We start from the raw sequence: 15,375 nt of genomic DNA on the forward strand, positions 1-15,375 counted from the left end.
GCACCACCATGCCCGGCTAATTTTTGTATTTTTAGTAAAGACGGAGTTCCACTATGTTGGCCAGGCTGGTCTTGAACTCCTGACCTCAAGTGATCTGCCTGCCTTGGCCTCCCAAAGTGCTGGGATTACAGATGTGAGCCACTGCACCTGGCCCATGGCTCTATTTTGAAGTATGTTCCTTTGATTCCTAGTTTCTTCAGTATTTTTTTTTAATCAAGAAAGATGTTGAATTTTATCAAAAGCTTTTTTTCCTGCATCTATTGAGATGATCATGTGGTTTCTGTTTAATTCTGTTTGTGTGGTGAATCACATTTATTGGTTTGCATATGCTGAACCTTGTATTCTTGAAATGAAGCTTACTTGATTGTGAACTTTTTGATGTGCTGTTGGATTTGGCTGTTATCCTGATAGGGCTACCTTTGTATGTGATCTGGCCTTTTTCTCCAGTGCCTTTAGGGCTTTTTCTTTGACAGTGACCTTGGACAGTCTGGTGAGTATATGCCTTGGTAATATTCATTTTTTACAGTATCTTGCAGGTGCTGTCTGACTTTATTGTACTTAGATGTCTATCTAGCAAGATTCAAGAAATTTTCTTGAATTATTCCATCAAATATGTTTTCCAGGTTGTTTTCTTTTTCTCTTTCTCTCTAGGGCATGCCAGTAATTCATAGGTTTGGTCACTTTACATCTCCCATTTCTGACTTTCTTCACTTTTAAAAAATCTTTTTTCTTTATTTTTGTCTGACTGGCTTAGTTCAAAAGACCAGTCTTCAAGCTCTGAAATTATGTTTTCTACTTTGTCCAGTCTATTGATAAAGCTTTCAGTTGTATTTTGAAATTCCTTAAGTGAGTTTTTTTAATTCCAGAAGTTCTGATTGATTTCTTATTAAGATGTTTATCTCTTCCTTCATTTTCTGGACTGATGTAGAAGTTTATTTCTGTTGATTTCAACCTTGAATCTCACTGAGCTTCCTTGCAACCCAAGCTTTGAATTGTTTATTGTCATCTCTGAGTTTTCATTTTGGTAGGAAGCATTGCCAGAGAGCTAGTGTGATCCTTTGGTAGTGTCACTACATTCAGATTTCTCATGGTGCCAGAATTCTTGCGTTGGTCCTTCTCATCTAGAGATGCTAGCACTTCTAATTTGTGTAATTATTTTTGTTTGGGTAGGATTTTTTCTTTTTCTTTCCTTTCCTATAATATTATTGTTATTTTTTTCTTCTTTCCCTTTCCCTCCTCCCTAGGGGGTGTGACTGTAGAGCCTGCTAGGTAGGGTCTTTTGGCTTTGCTTCTGTAGACCTATGCCTTCTGTCAGCAGGTTTTATATTGGGTGTGTGGTTTGACCTACAAGCCAGTAGATGGCGCCATGGGTAAGAGCTGGCTGTTGCCAGTGCTGCTGGCTATGTTCTTGATCCTTGTTTATTGGGAGGAGCTCTCTGTTGCCCCAGGCAATGGGCTGATTTCCTGAGTACACATTAATCTGAGCTCCCTCATCCCTAGGGGTAGGGGGATTGGGGGCACAAGATGGGTGGAGCCGGATAGGAAAGATCCCCCAGTGTTGTCCTTCTCCCAGTCCAGGTTTGGGAAAATGCCGGCAGCGTTTCCCTGTGTCTTTCCCCCACAAAGTCTTCAAGTCTCTCCTCAAGTGAGCTCCAAGGCTTGGGAGAAACAATCTCTTCCTCTGCCCGGGTTGCGTGGATCTCCAGTGGAAAGGTGAGACAGAGGCATGCTGTCTGCCTCTCTCACAGACTGAGGCTTCACTCACTTTTATCAGCCGAATGCTTCCTGAGGGCTGCTTGCCTGCATTGTCCTCCCCGGGATCTGGGATGTCCTTCATAATTCCGGGGAATTGCCATTTTCTTTCTTGAATTAAAGCTCACAGAGTTGGTCTTTATGTACTTGCTTGCTATTTCCAAATGACTGAGGCATGCTAAAAGCCTGTAATCTGCCATCTTGGAAAAAACATCCTTGCATCCTTAAGAGAAATGGCACTTGGTGTTGATACATGGTGTTTCTACATTGCTGAATTCACTTTGAAAATATGTGTATATTTTAAAATCTACATTTATATGTGAGACTGGTGTAAAAATATCTTCTACTGTATATGTGCAATTTTGGAATCAGTTATATTAATGTATTAAATGAGTTGGGAATTTCTTTTTTACTATTATCCAAAAAAAATTATAAAAGACATGAATTGTTGCTTTGTTATAGATTTAGTAAAAACCTCATCGTGTCCTTTTGTGGAGAGATGGTGAGAGATATTTTTACTGTAAATGTAATTTGCGTATTTTTCACCTGTGAGGCGGAGGTTGCAATGAGCCAAGATTGTGCCACTGCACTCCAGCCTGCCTGACACAGCAAGACCCTGTCTCAAAAAAAAAGAAAGAAAATCAACTTAAAATGCACTCCTTGAATATTTCTGAGTGTATTTGTATACCATGTATGTTCCTTGAACTAACTTCTTTTCTTTTCTAGGAAGAACCGGCACTATGGTTTGCGCTTTCCTTATTGCCTCTGAAATATTTTTAACTGCAGAGGTATGAAAGATGTTCTACAAACTTTGTCTTATGATGATTGAGTTTGCTAGTTCTGAAACATCACTGGTAGGACATTAAGATGATAGTTTAGTCATGGTGCTTAGTAAAATTGTAATTAGAGAAGCAGTCTTTAGTAAGTCTGTTTTTGATACTTTCTTGTCTAACGTGCACTAGTTAGTAGCTGATTTCAGAATCTCTTTGGGCCAGGACTAGAGTGAGGTCAATGAGGTGCAAAATTTAAGGGAATGCTAAAAAGTGTAATAATTAAAATAAATAATTTTAATGCAATATTTTAATAAAAATTAATGCAAAAAATCTATGATGTATACAATATCAACATTTTAAATACAGACAAGACCTGATGGGGCAGGATTAAGGTGAGGGGAGTAAAGCCATGTTACACAGATTAAAAAAATTCAGTGATCAAGATGCTTCCCTCACTTCACCTGGCCCTGCTGTTACTCCTGCCAGTCCCATGACTTCTTCCTTCCTCGTGAGAATAGTATCAAGCTTAATTAGATAAATTCTCCAGGGCCTTGCCCAACCTCCCAACTCTTAGGTAGATAAAAAGCAACATTTCGCAACTCAAAACAAAGCCTCTCCTGAATGTAAATATCTTTGCTTAGTCAATACATGTGGAGTCTGTGACCTCTAGAAATTTCTGATAAGACAAGGTGGGCTGTTTCTACTTAAAGCAGAGTTCTCATTCATTTTTCTTTCTGCCATTTTCTTGCTGAGATGCTACCATTTCCAGCAGCTCTGCTTGAGTTGTTTGGCCTACAGTCTAGGGAAGAGGTGGTGGTTATGCACAGTGCCCAGCACTCCAATTCCACCACCTTTGGTTTCTCTAATTTGAGATACACAGATTTTGAAAATGGATGTTCTAGGATAGTGTTTTTCAAGCTATGGATCATGATTTATCAGTGAGTTGTAAAATAAGGTTACTGGGTTGTAACTGACATCTTTTAAAAATAAAATGGAATAGAGCAGAATAGAAAATATCAAAAGGTTTAAATATTGTGTGTGTGTGTGTGTGTGTGTGTGTGTGTATGTGTGTGTGTGTGTCCTAGGTTTATTAATGTGGATTGCAGCTTAAAATACAAAAGGTTTGAAAGTCATTGACAGCCATTCATCCAGAGACCTAGACTGAGACCCAGGGACCTGTATGCCAGGCCTGTGCCGCTTCTAACTGGCTGCAGCATTTCCATGGCAGATTGCTTGGTTTTCTTTTGGTCTCAGTGTTGTCATTTGTAATATGGAAAGAAGGGTTGGACCAGATGCTTTCTAAGGTTTTTCCAGCTCTAAAATTTTATGAATGTATGAATCCTTGAATGAGAGAAGTCCTAATTTTGTTATTTTCCGTAGCCTCTGCCCAAAGATCACTGCGGCCAGGCACGGGTGGCTCACGCCTGTAATCCCAGCACTTTGGGAGGCTGAGGCAGGCGGATCTCTTGAGGTCAGGAGTTTGAGAGCAGCCTGGTCAACATGGTGAAACCCCTATCTCTACTAAAAATACAAAAAATTAGCTGGGCATGATGGTACACACCTGTAGTTCCAGCTACTCAGAAGGCTGAGGCAGGAGAATCACTTGAACCCAGGAGGCAGAGGTTGCAGTGAGCTTAGATCCTGCCACTGTACTCCAGTCTGGGTTGCAGAGCAAGACTCTACCAAAAAACAAACAAACAAACAAAATCACTGACTTTAGGAAAGAAGGTGGGCGTAGAAACACTAAGGGTACCTAATAGAGGAAAGGAAAGAGTGCAGATGAACCATGGTTGGATTGTACTCTTTTTTGTAGGAAAGCCTGTATTATTTTGGAGAAAGGCGAACAGATAAAACCCACAGCAGTAAATTTCAGGGAGTAGAAACTCCTTCTCAGGTAAGTTTTCTTTTTAAAAATGGGAGATTTTTAGGGGAGCGGGTTAAGATTGCCACCTGTTACTTGGTTTCATTTTAGACTCTTCTCCTTTGGTGATCAGGCAGCAGCAGCTGGGTGCCCTGCAACAGGCCTTGGTCCCTCCCTGAGTCTGAGGGTCACGCTTCAGGTGCTGCCCACATGCTGGGGACTCTGGCTTCTCCTCAGAGAATCCTGCTTTCTATTCTGTACTGGTTATTGTTTACGGAGCTCAGGAGTTGATTATTTTCCCGAAGTAGGAAGGTCCAGTACCCAAGGCTCCAGGACCCTGAAGTGTGTCTAAAATCACCAGCCTTTGATTTCAATGTAAAAAATATATCCTCATATAGTCATCACATTGCTGCAACAGTCATTTCAGCCTGTAGCCAGCCACGTTTCATCCATTCTTTTCCCACTCCACTCACACCCCCCAACCCCACTCTCCACTCTTGCTTTCCCTAAATCTGAGTTATTTTAAAGGAAATTTCAGTCGTCAGGTCATTTTATCTCACAGCATTTTAGTATGACATTTATGTACTCTTAAAACAACAACAGAAAACCTTAACACTTTTTATCATATCTAAAAATATTATACCTTAAAAATCCTTAATATCAAATTTGTAGTCCATGTTTCTTTCCAAAATTGTCTTAATATCTTTGAAAATTTAGTTTGTTTAATCAGAATTCAAACAAAGTCCACACATTTCATTTGGTTGCTGTGTCTCCTAAGTCTCTTTTAAGAATCTAAGTTCATAGATTTCTCACCGTTTTTTTTACTTGTAATTTGTTTATTGCAGAAACCAGGATGTTTATCCTATAGCATTTACAACATTCTAGACGTTGCTGAACTATTCTGAGTTCTATATTCACTATTTTATTTAATATTCTCAGTAACTCTATGAGTAGGCACTACTATGATTCTCATCTTACAAATTAGGAAATTGAGGTTCAGAGAAAGTAACTTTTGAACCAAGGACTGAAATCTAGATGTCAGTCTCTGAAGCCCTTGCTGTGCACGTTTTCTCATTTATATTGTTGCCTTTTCTATATTGCCCCTGAAACTGAAGTGAGAGCGGGTTGGGAATTCCTAAATGGATTCGGATGTGGCTGCAAATGAGTTTTTCTTTAAGTGGTGGGAGCTGAGTAAGTACTCTTGGCCCCGTTAGAAGAACACTCTAACTACTGGCCCTAAACCTTTAGTTTGGGCCAAAAGAACTCAGCCTTATCCACTGATACTTTTCTCCCACACCCAAGCCCAAAACAAAACAAAACAAAACGAAGATAGTCATAGACCCTAAGCTAAAAGTGATAGGTTAATTTACTGAAGTGCAGCCCTAATCATGCCATTCCCATGCTCAAAATCCATACTATGTCCCCACTGCCAATGGCAATAAACTAAACGTTTCAACCTGGCACTCAAGAGCCACACTTTGACTTTTCCAACCTTCTCTTCTGCTATGTGCATGCACACATCCCATACTCCAACACATTTAGACTGTGTGCCCTTTCCCAGCCTGTGGACACTTGATACCCTCATGCCATTGCTCGTGCCCCTTTTCCTAGAGTCCCTTTCCCTTCTCAGCCCGAAGTAGTCTCTTGCTTTTTCAATTCTTAGAGCCCTTTGTGTTTCTTTTAGGGACTACCTCACTTTGCATCATTCTCTAGTTATTTGAAGTGGTGACTTCTGTATCCCCTTTAAAGGCAAAGGCCATGGCTTACCCATCTTTCCACCCTTTTCTCATAATATCTTTTTGTTTGTAGTGAGCGCCTTCTATGTGTTGGTTGTATTAATTTCTACTACAAGTCCATGTTGTTATAAGTTGTAGGAGAAGGAAGCGTGGGAGCACAAGCAACTTGAGGGCCCTGGTGGTTTACAGCCCTTAGGGAAAGGTGGAGAATCTAGTGGCAGAAGCTAAGGGGATGCTAGATGGAGCTCCTTCAACAACTCTCCCCACAAATCTCCCCATCCTCATTTCTTCTGCAGTTGTGCACAGTTTCCCTAACTTTAGTCCAGAACTAGCACATCAAAAGCTGCAGCTGAATCTCTTCTGATTCCCCGAAAAAGCAACACAGGGACTCAGCTGCACGTTTGAGAGTTGTGTTGGCAAGAGCTCAGGACAGAGTGCCCTCTGTGTCTGGTGGCGATTCTCAGACACCATCACATTCTGATCCTGCGTTGTGGGCCATTCTACTGACTACATCTACTCCTAAGTTAAGAACTTTCATGAGCCTGTCTCATGACTGGCCCTTTCTAAAGGGAAGTATGGCAGTTAGTTACTTTAATGAACATTTCCCAATGGGTAAGGAACAGTCTGTGAACTTATGAGTTTTGTTTTGTTTTTAATTTTTGAGACAGAGTCTCGCTCTGTCGCCCAGACTAGAGTGCAGTGGTGCAATCTCAGCTCACTGCAACCTCGACCTCTTGGGTTCAAGCGATTCTCCTGCCTCAGCCTCCCGAGTGGCTGGGATTATAGGTGCCCATCACCACGCATGGCCTATTTTTGTAATTTTAGTAGAGACAGGGCTTCACCCTGTTGGCGAGGCTGGTCTCAAACTCCTGATGCCTGGTGATCTGCCCACCTCAGCCTCTCGAAGTGCTGGGATTACAGGCGGGAGCCATCATGATGGCCAACTTTTGAATTCTGAACCAGTTGATTCAGTACCAGAGCTCTTCAATACCTTGAAGAAAGATTCAGGGGAGAGCCGTTGTGAACAGCTTGCCCCAGAGAAAGGACAAGGCTAAGAGAATTCCAGGGCTTCCTTGAGAAAACAGAATTGAGGAAATGCAAAGTGAAGAAATTCTAGCTGTCAGGAACAAGAGAAGAATGACGGGAAAGCTGCTACTGAGGTTTGGAGGTATTCCTCTGGAGTTTTCACTTACACCATTCTCTCATGCCCAGGAAGCTGCTCTTCACCAAACCACAAGCCTTCCTCTAACTCAGTCAGAACTAAGCTTCTATCTGGACACTGATGATGCTGTAACTGTTTTGTTGTGCTTCTGATTAGTTGCCCTCTCAACCATAAGCAGCCTATGAACAGGGCCTGGCTCCATCCTTGTTACTTCCCCATTGCACTGAATTCAGTATTTTTCCCTCAAGGTAGATAGTTGTGGGGCAGCATCCCTAAAAATGTCTAGTTATATAATGGCATCCAGTAAATGTTTTCTTAATTACTTACCTCCATTAACAAGCTTTATGCAAAAAAAAAAAACCAAAAAGGAATGCTGACTTTAGACATTTCATCTCCACTTAAAGGAAGATTTCTGTTGCTTTTCAGAATAGATATGTTGGATATTTTGCACAAGTGAAACATCTTTACAACTGGAATCTCCCTCCAAGACGGATACTCTTTGTAAAAAGATTCATTATTTATTCTTTTTGTGGTAAGTGCTTTATGTATAATTGAAGAACTGGGCAGGAGGGCCAATGTCCCCACTCTGGGAGGGTTTTGCTCATAGTTGTGTGTACAGATGAGCCTAACTCATCCCTGTCTTTTTACATATCCGCACACAGGAACTGCTGCTTACGTATGCCCCTCCTCCTGCAATTGCCCATTGATTGCCAGCCCTTAGATGTTCTTCACTTTTTCTTTTCCATCACCAATTTGGGGGACTTCATCCCCTTCCCATCTCTCCTGTTCTCATTGCTCCTCTGGTCTCAACCCAGGGTGGACTTTTCCAGGCAGAGGGAGCCTCTGATGAGGGAGGAGGAGGACCCATGTGCCCTCAAGCCTGCTTATTTCTCAGAACCATCGCTAGTTCAGAGTTCGCCTTGGTGGAGGTGTCTCCGTATTGTATCATTTTCTCACCTTCTTTTAGAGGCATATTTTTTTCTCCTCACCCTGGGCTCCCCTTTCCCCTCTCTCCTCCATCTGTAACCCTCTCACTCCCAGCTTACACTCAGGGGAGGCGGGAAAGCAGGATGTGTCTGTGTGGAAGGGATGGGGCCTCACCACTCCCACTGCCAGAGAGGTAGCAGGGAGGCGATGCTTCAGAACCGCTAAAGCAAACCTCTTCTAGCAGCTTGTGGACCTGAGATGGTGCCAGTGCTGGGTGTTACAGGTGCCGTGGGGCCAGGATGCTGGTGTCCACACAGACAGCCTACTATTTTTAGCCTTCTGAGTTTAGTTCTACATTTCACTGATTTCTGGTAGACATCAATAGAAAGAAGTTCTGCACCTGGAATGGGAAAGAGGGAACTGAGGCAAGAAACTGTGATTTCTAATGACAAATGAATATCATGGTGTTAGTGAAAACAAAATTAAATGAAAAGAAAACGAACAGCATATGAGATGAGCAATCAAAGATAATTAATACACTCGTTTATTAAAATGTTTTAATTCTCTACCTTTAGTTTTGTGCATATTTAAATTAAAATTAATGTAGAGTTGAGAGGAAAGCAATAAAAAAGTTAATTGGCTGAGAAACCAAGTCTTTGAGGAAACGCTAAGGGGAGTGAGTCATTTGAATTGGAAGAAAAGGAACAAGAGAGCCTTTGTCTGTAAATATATACTGAACAACACGGGAATTTTTGGATGTAACTATCCTGTACTTTTATAGAGATTGCATCAGGAACTGGCCTTAAAGTAGGGCCCAAGTAGTTAAACTACAGTATTTATTATTAAGAATCATTATGATTAGAAGTCTGAAGAAAGCAACATGTTAGCAAGAAAGGTTGCAAGTCGCCTTCCCTGAATTTTCTTTTTCTTTTTTTTTTGGAGACAAGAGTCTTGTTTTGTCACCCAGGCTGGAGTGCAGTGGTGTGATCTCGGCTCACTGCAGCCTCTGCCTCCTGGGTTCAAGCAATTCTCCTGTCTCAGCCTCCCGAGTAGCTAGGATTACAGGCATGTGCCACCACGCCTGGCTAATTTTTGTATTTTTAGTAGAGATGGAGTTTCACCATCTTGGCCATGCTGGTTTAGAACTCCTGACCTCAAGTAGTCCACCCACCTCGCCCTCCCAAAGTGCTAGGATTACAGGTGTGAGCCACCATGCCTGGCCTAGCTTCCCTAAATATTTTTTCTGGAAAGATAAAGTGATGGGATTCTAAGTCTTTGAAGCTGAACTATATGTATTTTTTTTCTCTTCTCTAGTCTTATAAAATCTGCTTTAGGAGACAGAACTAGGCTTGAAGCCTTGTCTTTCAAAGACAAAATCCATGCAAGACCAAATAAGTAACTATTGATACATTGTTAGCTTGGATAATTTTTTCTCTTTTTAATCCATGATGTTAATTGGTGAGACATATTGATCTTCACGCTAACCAACCTAACTTTTTAATTTCGTTTTGTTGGAACAGGTGATATATGTGATCTAAAAGTCCAAATAGCAATGGAGAAAAAGGTTGTCTTTTCCAGTACTTCATCAAGATATTGTTGGGTAAGAGAAAACATGTGAATTGAAAAAATCTGATGTTTGTTTTAAGGCTGAATGTCAAACCAGCAATGTTCACCTCCCTAAACTATCACTCACCACAGAGAGATTCTATAATGCTTTCTGGTTACCATCCAACTTGGTGTCACTGGATTTGGATGCAAACCAGAGACAAATTCACCTGTTTGTTCAAAACAGTTTTTTCAGGGTGCTTTCCAGAATTTATTTCTGGTCAGTGTTGCTTTGCCTTTCACACTTCTGCAAACGCTGAGCGTGTTCCCAGGAATGTATTAAGGATTTTAATTTACATATCTGGTCATTTTTAGCCATATTCTCTTCTTCTCAGTCATTTGATCTTTTATTATATAGCACTGATTCTAAAAGTTTAGTGTGCATGAAAACCACTGAGGAGCTTGTAAAGATTTACATTCCTAGGTTGTACCCCCAAAGTATGATTCGGGAAATCTGGAATGGAGCCCAGGAATCTATAGACTTAGCAATGTCCCAAGTGATTCTAAGTCAGAGGTTGTGTGGGATGACCCTGTGAGAAACTATGCAAGAGTGGATGAACTGGGGAGGAACCTCTTTATCCAAAGCAAAAGGGACCTGGTAGTCAAATGTTTTGCTACAATGAAGAAATGCCTAAAACTATATACCTTTTCTGAAACAGTAAGAAAGCATCCTTCATGGTCTAATAACCATAAACTTTTAGAATTCCTACCCAGGCCTTTGTCTCAAATTCTCCTATTACTAACCCTATTCCCCACCACCCCCTCCCCGCCGACCCCCGCTTTTTTGGCCTCTCCCGACTGAGGGCATTCACCCAGGCCTGACCCTTGGCTTTCTGTTCTTAGCAAATGCTTTACTCTTAGTTAAAGGATGACCCATTCCCCTTACTTCAACTATGATTTGTTCATTTGCTGAACAGCTATTTATGAGCACCCACTGAGTGGTAGATGCAGGAGCTACGACATGAACAATTTCCTCTCCAACTCAAAGGCATTAGCCAGTCTGAGTTATCAAGGAGCTTTCTCTCTGCTTCTGCAAATGGCACCGGCATTCTTCCACTTACGCCTTGGGCTTTGATTCTCTTTGCCTTGGCCCCCTAAATCCAGTTAGTCATCAATCTCTGTTGATTATGCCTTTGACAGTTTTCTATATTCTCCTTCCTTTCTGTTCTCACTGCCACTAATTGTCCAGAATCTCCTTTGCTCATGCCTAGATTTCTGCAGTGGTCTCCTTAACCTTTCTTTCTCCTTATATAATGCAATGTATAGAATCCTGAAATATTGCTCTCATTATGAAAAATTGTAGGTAGAGCAGAAGACACACTGTGTGCCCGTGGTCAGAGCCAGTTAACACCTTTGGCTCAACATCCTTATCTGTAAAATAAATATCACATCCAAGCGTAATGGGAATTAAATTAGATAATATATATAAAGTTTCTTTGTAAACTATAAATCACTAAATAAGTGTTATATGTGATAATTATCAGGCCTCTTTGTCACATAGGAAATGCTCCACCATATTTTTCAACAACTTCTCTCTTATTTCCTTGGCTTTTGAGCTCTTAAGATATAATAGCCCTAACGTAATACCTGAGCTTTTTTCCATCAGTAGCTTGACCAGCAGACTTCATTCCAAATAAACCGGGTCATCCCTTTCGGCTCTTGGAACACAACTCTAATTTAGTTAGTTAGTTAGTTGGTTATTTCTTTTTTTCCTTCCTTTCCTTTTTTTTTTTTTTTTTTTTCTTGAGCCAGGGTCTCATTCTGTCACCCAGGCTGTAGTGCAGTGGCATGATCATGGCTTAACCTCCTGAGGTCAACCTCCTGAGCTCAAGCAATCACCCAATTTTTAAAATTTTTTGTAGAGGCTGGGACTTGCTATGTTGCCCAGGCTGGTCTCAGACTCCTGGGCTCAAGCAGCCTGTCTACCTCAACCTTGCAACATGCTAGGATTATAAACATGAGCCACACTGCCCGACATTGTTTGTTGTTTTTCCATTTTTTTTTTTTTTTCTGAGACAGAGTTTTGCTCTTGTTGCCCAGGCTGGAGTGCCCTGGCACAATCTCAGCTCACCACAACTCTGCCTTCTGGGTTCAAGCGATTCTCCTGCCTCAGCCTCCCAAGTAGCTGGGATTACAGGCATGCGCTACCACACCTGGCTAATTTTGTATTATTAGTAGAGACGGGGTTTCTCCATGTTGGTCAGGCTGGTCTGAAACTCCTGACCGCAGGTGATCTGCCCACGTCAGCCTCCCAAAGTGCTAGGATTACAGGCTCGAGCCACCGCGCCTGGCCCCTTTTTCTAATTTCTACTTTGTGTTATTGCTGGTCTTTTTCCCTCCATTTGTACTAGATTCTATTTTCAGAGCTCTTCTTCCTTTATCTAAACTGCTTCATGCCCAATTCAGTTTCTACCTCCTTAATGAAACTTTTGCATTCTGCACCTTCTGTTAACTAGCTCCCAGTAGTGCATAACAGCACACCCAGTCTTTATCATACAGATTGAGTTATGTACCATTCTACTGTTGTTTCTTAAGTGTACAGCTCCCTGAAGGGGCCAACTGAGTCTGCACCTCCTTTTGTGTTTTTCACAGGGCCTAGCATGGACCTTTCTTATTGTGGGTGCCATTATTTCTATGAGAGTGAGTCAAAGAACTAGTACAGCTTCAAAGTCATTCATTCCAAAACTTGAGCTATCTTTGGTCACTCCATCCAGCAGCCTGCACTGGTCAAGTTCAAAGATCCCATTGACAAACACAAGAGTTCTGATAAAACATGATGAGCAGGGGGACCCCACTCTCCCCCTCCCTTGGGAGGGGCATGCAGGCCCAACGCCCCGAAATGTTACAGACCCCCGTTGTTGTTTTTTTATTTAGAAAATAAAAAACAATGGTAAGTTATCCATTGCTTTTTGAATGTCAATGCTAGCTTTAAAATTGAGCTTCTTAATGTATTCTCAAAAAAAGGTCCTAACACATGAAAATCAAATGACACATATTAAATAATAATATTTAATTGATTAAAGTCTAACAGAAAATTCAATACTTTTTAAAAGTGTGGCACTTTTGAAAAGTGCCTCATGGCCGGGCACGGTGGCTCACACCTGTAATCCCAGCACTTTGGGAGGCCAGGGTGGGTGGATCACGAGGTCAAGAGATTGAGACCATCTTGGCCAACCTGGTCTCTACTAAAAATACAAAAATTAGCTGGGCATGGTGGCATGTGCCTGTAGTCCCAGCTACTTGGGAGGCTGAGGCTGGAGAATCAGTTGAACCTGGGAGGCAGAAGTTGCAGTGAGCCGAGATCATGCCGCTGCACTCCAGCCTGGTGACAGAGTGAGACTCTGTCTCAAAACAAACAAACAAACAAACAAAAAACAGTGGTTCATGATAACCCTCAAACATGTTGGCCTTTAAAAGACATAAACAACAGGCCGGGTGCAGTGGCTCATGCGTGTAATCCAGCATTTTGGGAGGCCCAGGCGTGCAGATCACTTGAAGCCAGAAGTTTGAGACCAGCCTGGCTAATACAGTGAAACCCCATCTCTACTAAAAATACAAAAATTAGCTGGGTGTGATGGCATGTGCCTATAGTCCCAGCTACTCGGGAGGCTGAGGCATAAGAATCACTTGAACCTGGGAGGCAGAGGTTGCACTGAGCCGAGATCACGCCACTACACTTCAGCCTGGGTGACAGTGAGAGTCTGTCTCACAAAACACAGACGAAACACACACACACACACACACACACACACACACACACACATGCACGCACACACATAAACAACAGTATTGCAACTAGAAAAGATTATTAATAATTATTTATGCATGTAATGATTGGGCTGTGAGACCAAAAGTACTTGATAAATACAGGAAGTCACGATAAGTGAAAAGGAACTTCATTGTTACCATTATCTAGGTTTATAGTTCTCAATTCCGTGTGTTCATTCATAGATAATGCGTAACATTGAAACAGACGAAGTATTCATTGATGTATTCGACAGTCCACCTCTGTATGATGATGTGAAAGTGCAATTTTTCTCCTCGGTGAGTAATCACAAAATAGCCTCTGCCGTTGTTCTTGTCTGGTCTAATGATTTTTTAAGATTTGCTTTACTACAATTCCCAACAAGGGAGGGGGAGGGGGAGGAAAACAATAAATCAGATCTATAACAGATTTTTTTTAAAGAGCATATGTAATTTAAATAATTTTTGTTCATTTGTTTTTTTTCTAAATTGTAAATTTTCTAAATTTTTCTAAATTTACATGTATTCTCAAATACAAAAAATACAAAATAAACACAAAAAAAGTAAAAGCCAAGATGCTAAAAAAAAAGAAAAAACCCAAAGGTACGTTTTACTGCATAGCAATGATTACATTTTGTTTTGCATCTTTTTTAAAAAATTAAGAAGTTGAGACAGGGTCTCACTCTGTCACCCAGGCTGGAGTGCAGTGGCGTGATCATAGCTAACTGTAGCTTCAACCTCCTGGGCTCAAGCAATCCTCCCACCTCAGCCTCCTGAGTAGCTGGGAGCACTGACTGGAAAGAGAGTTAGGTTTGGGTGACTCAGTTGGGTGAAACAGAGAAGGCAGCACAATACAACACATGAACTAACCAAAGCAGTTTTTTATTAATTCCAGAGAGAAGAGGGCAGCACACTTCACAGGGCCAACTGGAAGGGGGAGCCATCCAGGAGACCTGTGCTCGACTGATGGGTGGGAGCAATAGCGAGAGAGGGAGGGACCTGAGAGTGGAAGCCTTTATTGGGATGTAAGGTGCTACCTGAGCAGGTGTCCTGCGGGGAGGTCTAATTTGGTTTAACGCAAGCAGCCATGAGTCTCTGCTGTGACTGAGAGGTGGTCACTGATACATCCACATGGTCCCTGCAGAGTATGGGGGTCTGTGGGGTGAGTCAAGTAGGTTATATCTAGCTGTCCCATAATGAAGTGGTCACCAGGAGAAGGTTGTATAAGGCAGATATCAGGATCAGTCACGTGGAGAAACTGGGAGGAGGTGAACTGGAAACTGCAGAGGGTGACTGAACCCCGCTTCTGATATCAGAAAGTCCAATTTATATTTAAAAGGGATGCTGAGGCAACAAAAAAATTATAAGAATTCACTACAATGTAGTTGGGTATATGTAGGCATAGGTCCTTAGTAGAGTCTGTTTGGCACTATCTAAACCAGATTCAAATAGCAGCATTTAAATTAAATACCTATCGTGGGAAAAATACTATTCCTTGAAAATTTTGATAGAAACAGCAAGAGAATGCACTAGCATTTTCTTAAAGCCTCCTCCTTTGTGTCTTGAGTGTATTGTTATAGATTGCAGAGTGCTACCTATTTAATGGTTATAACTGTTTGATAAATATAAAAAGGAATAAAGGAAGGAACTTTAATTTCTTTGGAATGATTAGTTCTTGGTATCAGTTTTACTTTGAAATTTTTTTTTCTTTTTAGAATCTTCCTAAATACTATGACAATTGTTCATTTTTCTTCTGGTTCAACACATCTTTTATTCAAAATAACAGGTATGAATATAATATAAACCCATAGAAAC

General features: G+C 41.3%; 1 protein-coding gene across 1 annotated transcript; it reads left to right on the forward strand.

Annotated features, from left to right (window-relative positions):
• Positions 1-1,324: 1,324 nt before the first annotated feature.
• Positions 1,325-14,951, forward strand: LOC116464483 (phosphatidylinositol 3,4,5-trisphosphate 3-phosphatase TPTE2-like). Its single transcript, XM_058435078.1, has 7 exons — positions 1,325-1,713; positions 2,479-2,540; positions 4,339-4,419; positions 7,711-7,816; positions 9,732-9,811; positions 13,768-13,860; positions 14,456-14,951. The coding sequence occupies exons 2-7, from the start codon at positions 2,493-2,495 to the stop codon at positions 14,525-14,527; spliced, it is 480 nt and encodes a 159-aa protein (XP_058291061.1). The 5' UTR covers positions 1,325-1,713; positions 2,479-2,492; the 3' UTR covers positions 14,528-14,951.
• The last annotated feature ends 424 nt before the right edge of the window (positions 14,952-15,375 follow it).

Source organism: Hylobates moloch, unplaced genomic scaffold (genome assembly GCF_009828535.3).
Source record: "Hylobates moloch isolate HMO894 unplaced genomic scaffold, HMol_V3 SCAFFOLD_799, whole genome shotgun sequence".
Classification (NCBI taxonomy): domain Eukaryota; kingdom Metazoa; phylum Chordata; class Mammalia; order Primates; family Hylobatidae; genus Hylobates; species Hylobates moloch.

Excerpts from the sequence above, each read along its gene's own strand:
- LOC116464483 (XM_058435078.1), top strand. The coding sequence starts at position 2,493 with ATGGTTTGCGCTTTCCTTATTGCCTCTGAAATATTTTTAACTGCAGAG. Across the intron at positions 7,817-9,731 it reads CATTATTTATTCTTTTTGTG|GTGATATATGTGATCTAAAA; the intron begins GTAAGTGCTTTA and ends TTGTTGGAACAG. Across the intron at positions 9,812-13,767 it reads CTTCATCAAGATATTGTTGG|ATAATGCGTAACATTGAAAC; the intron begins GTAAGAGAAAAC and ends GTTCATTCATAG.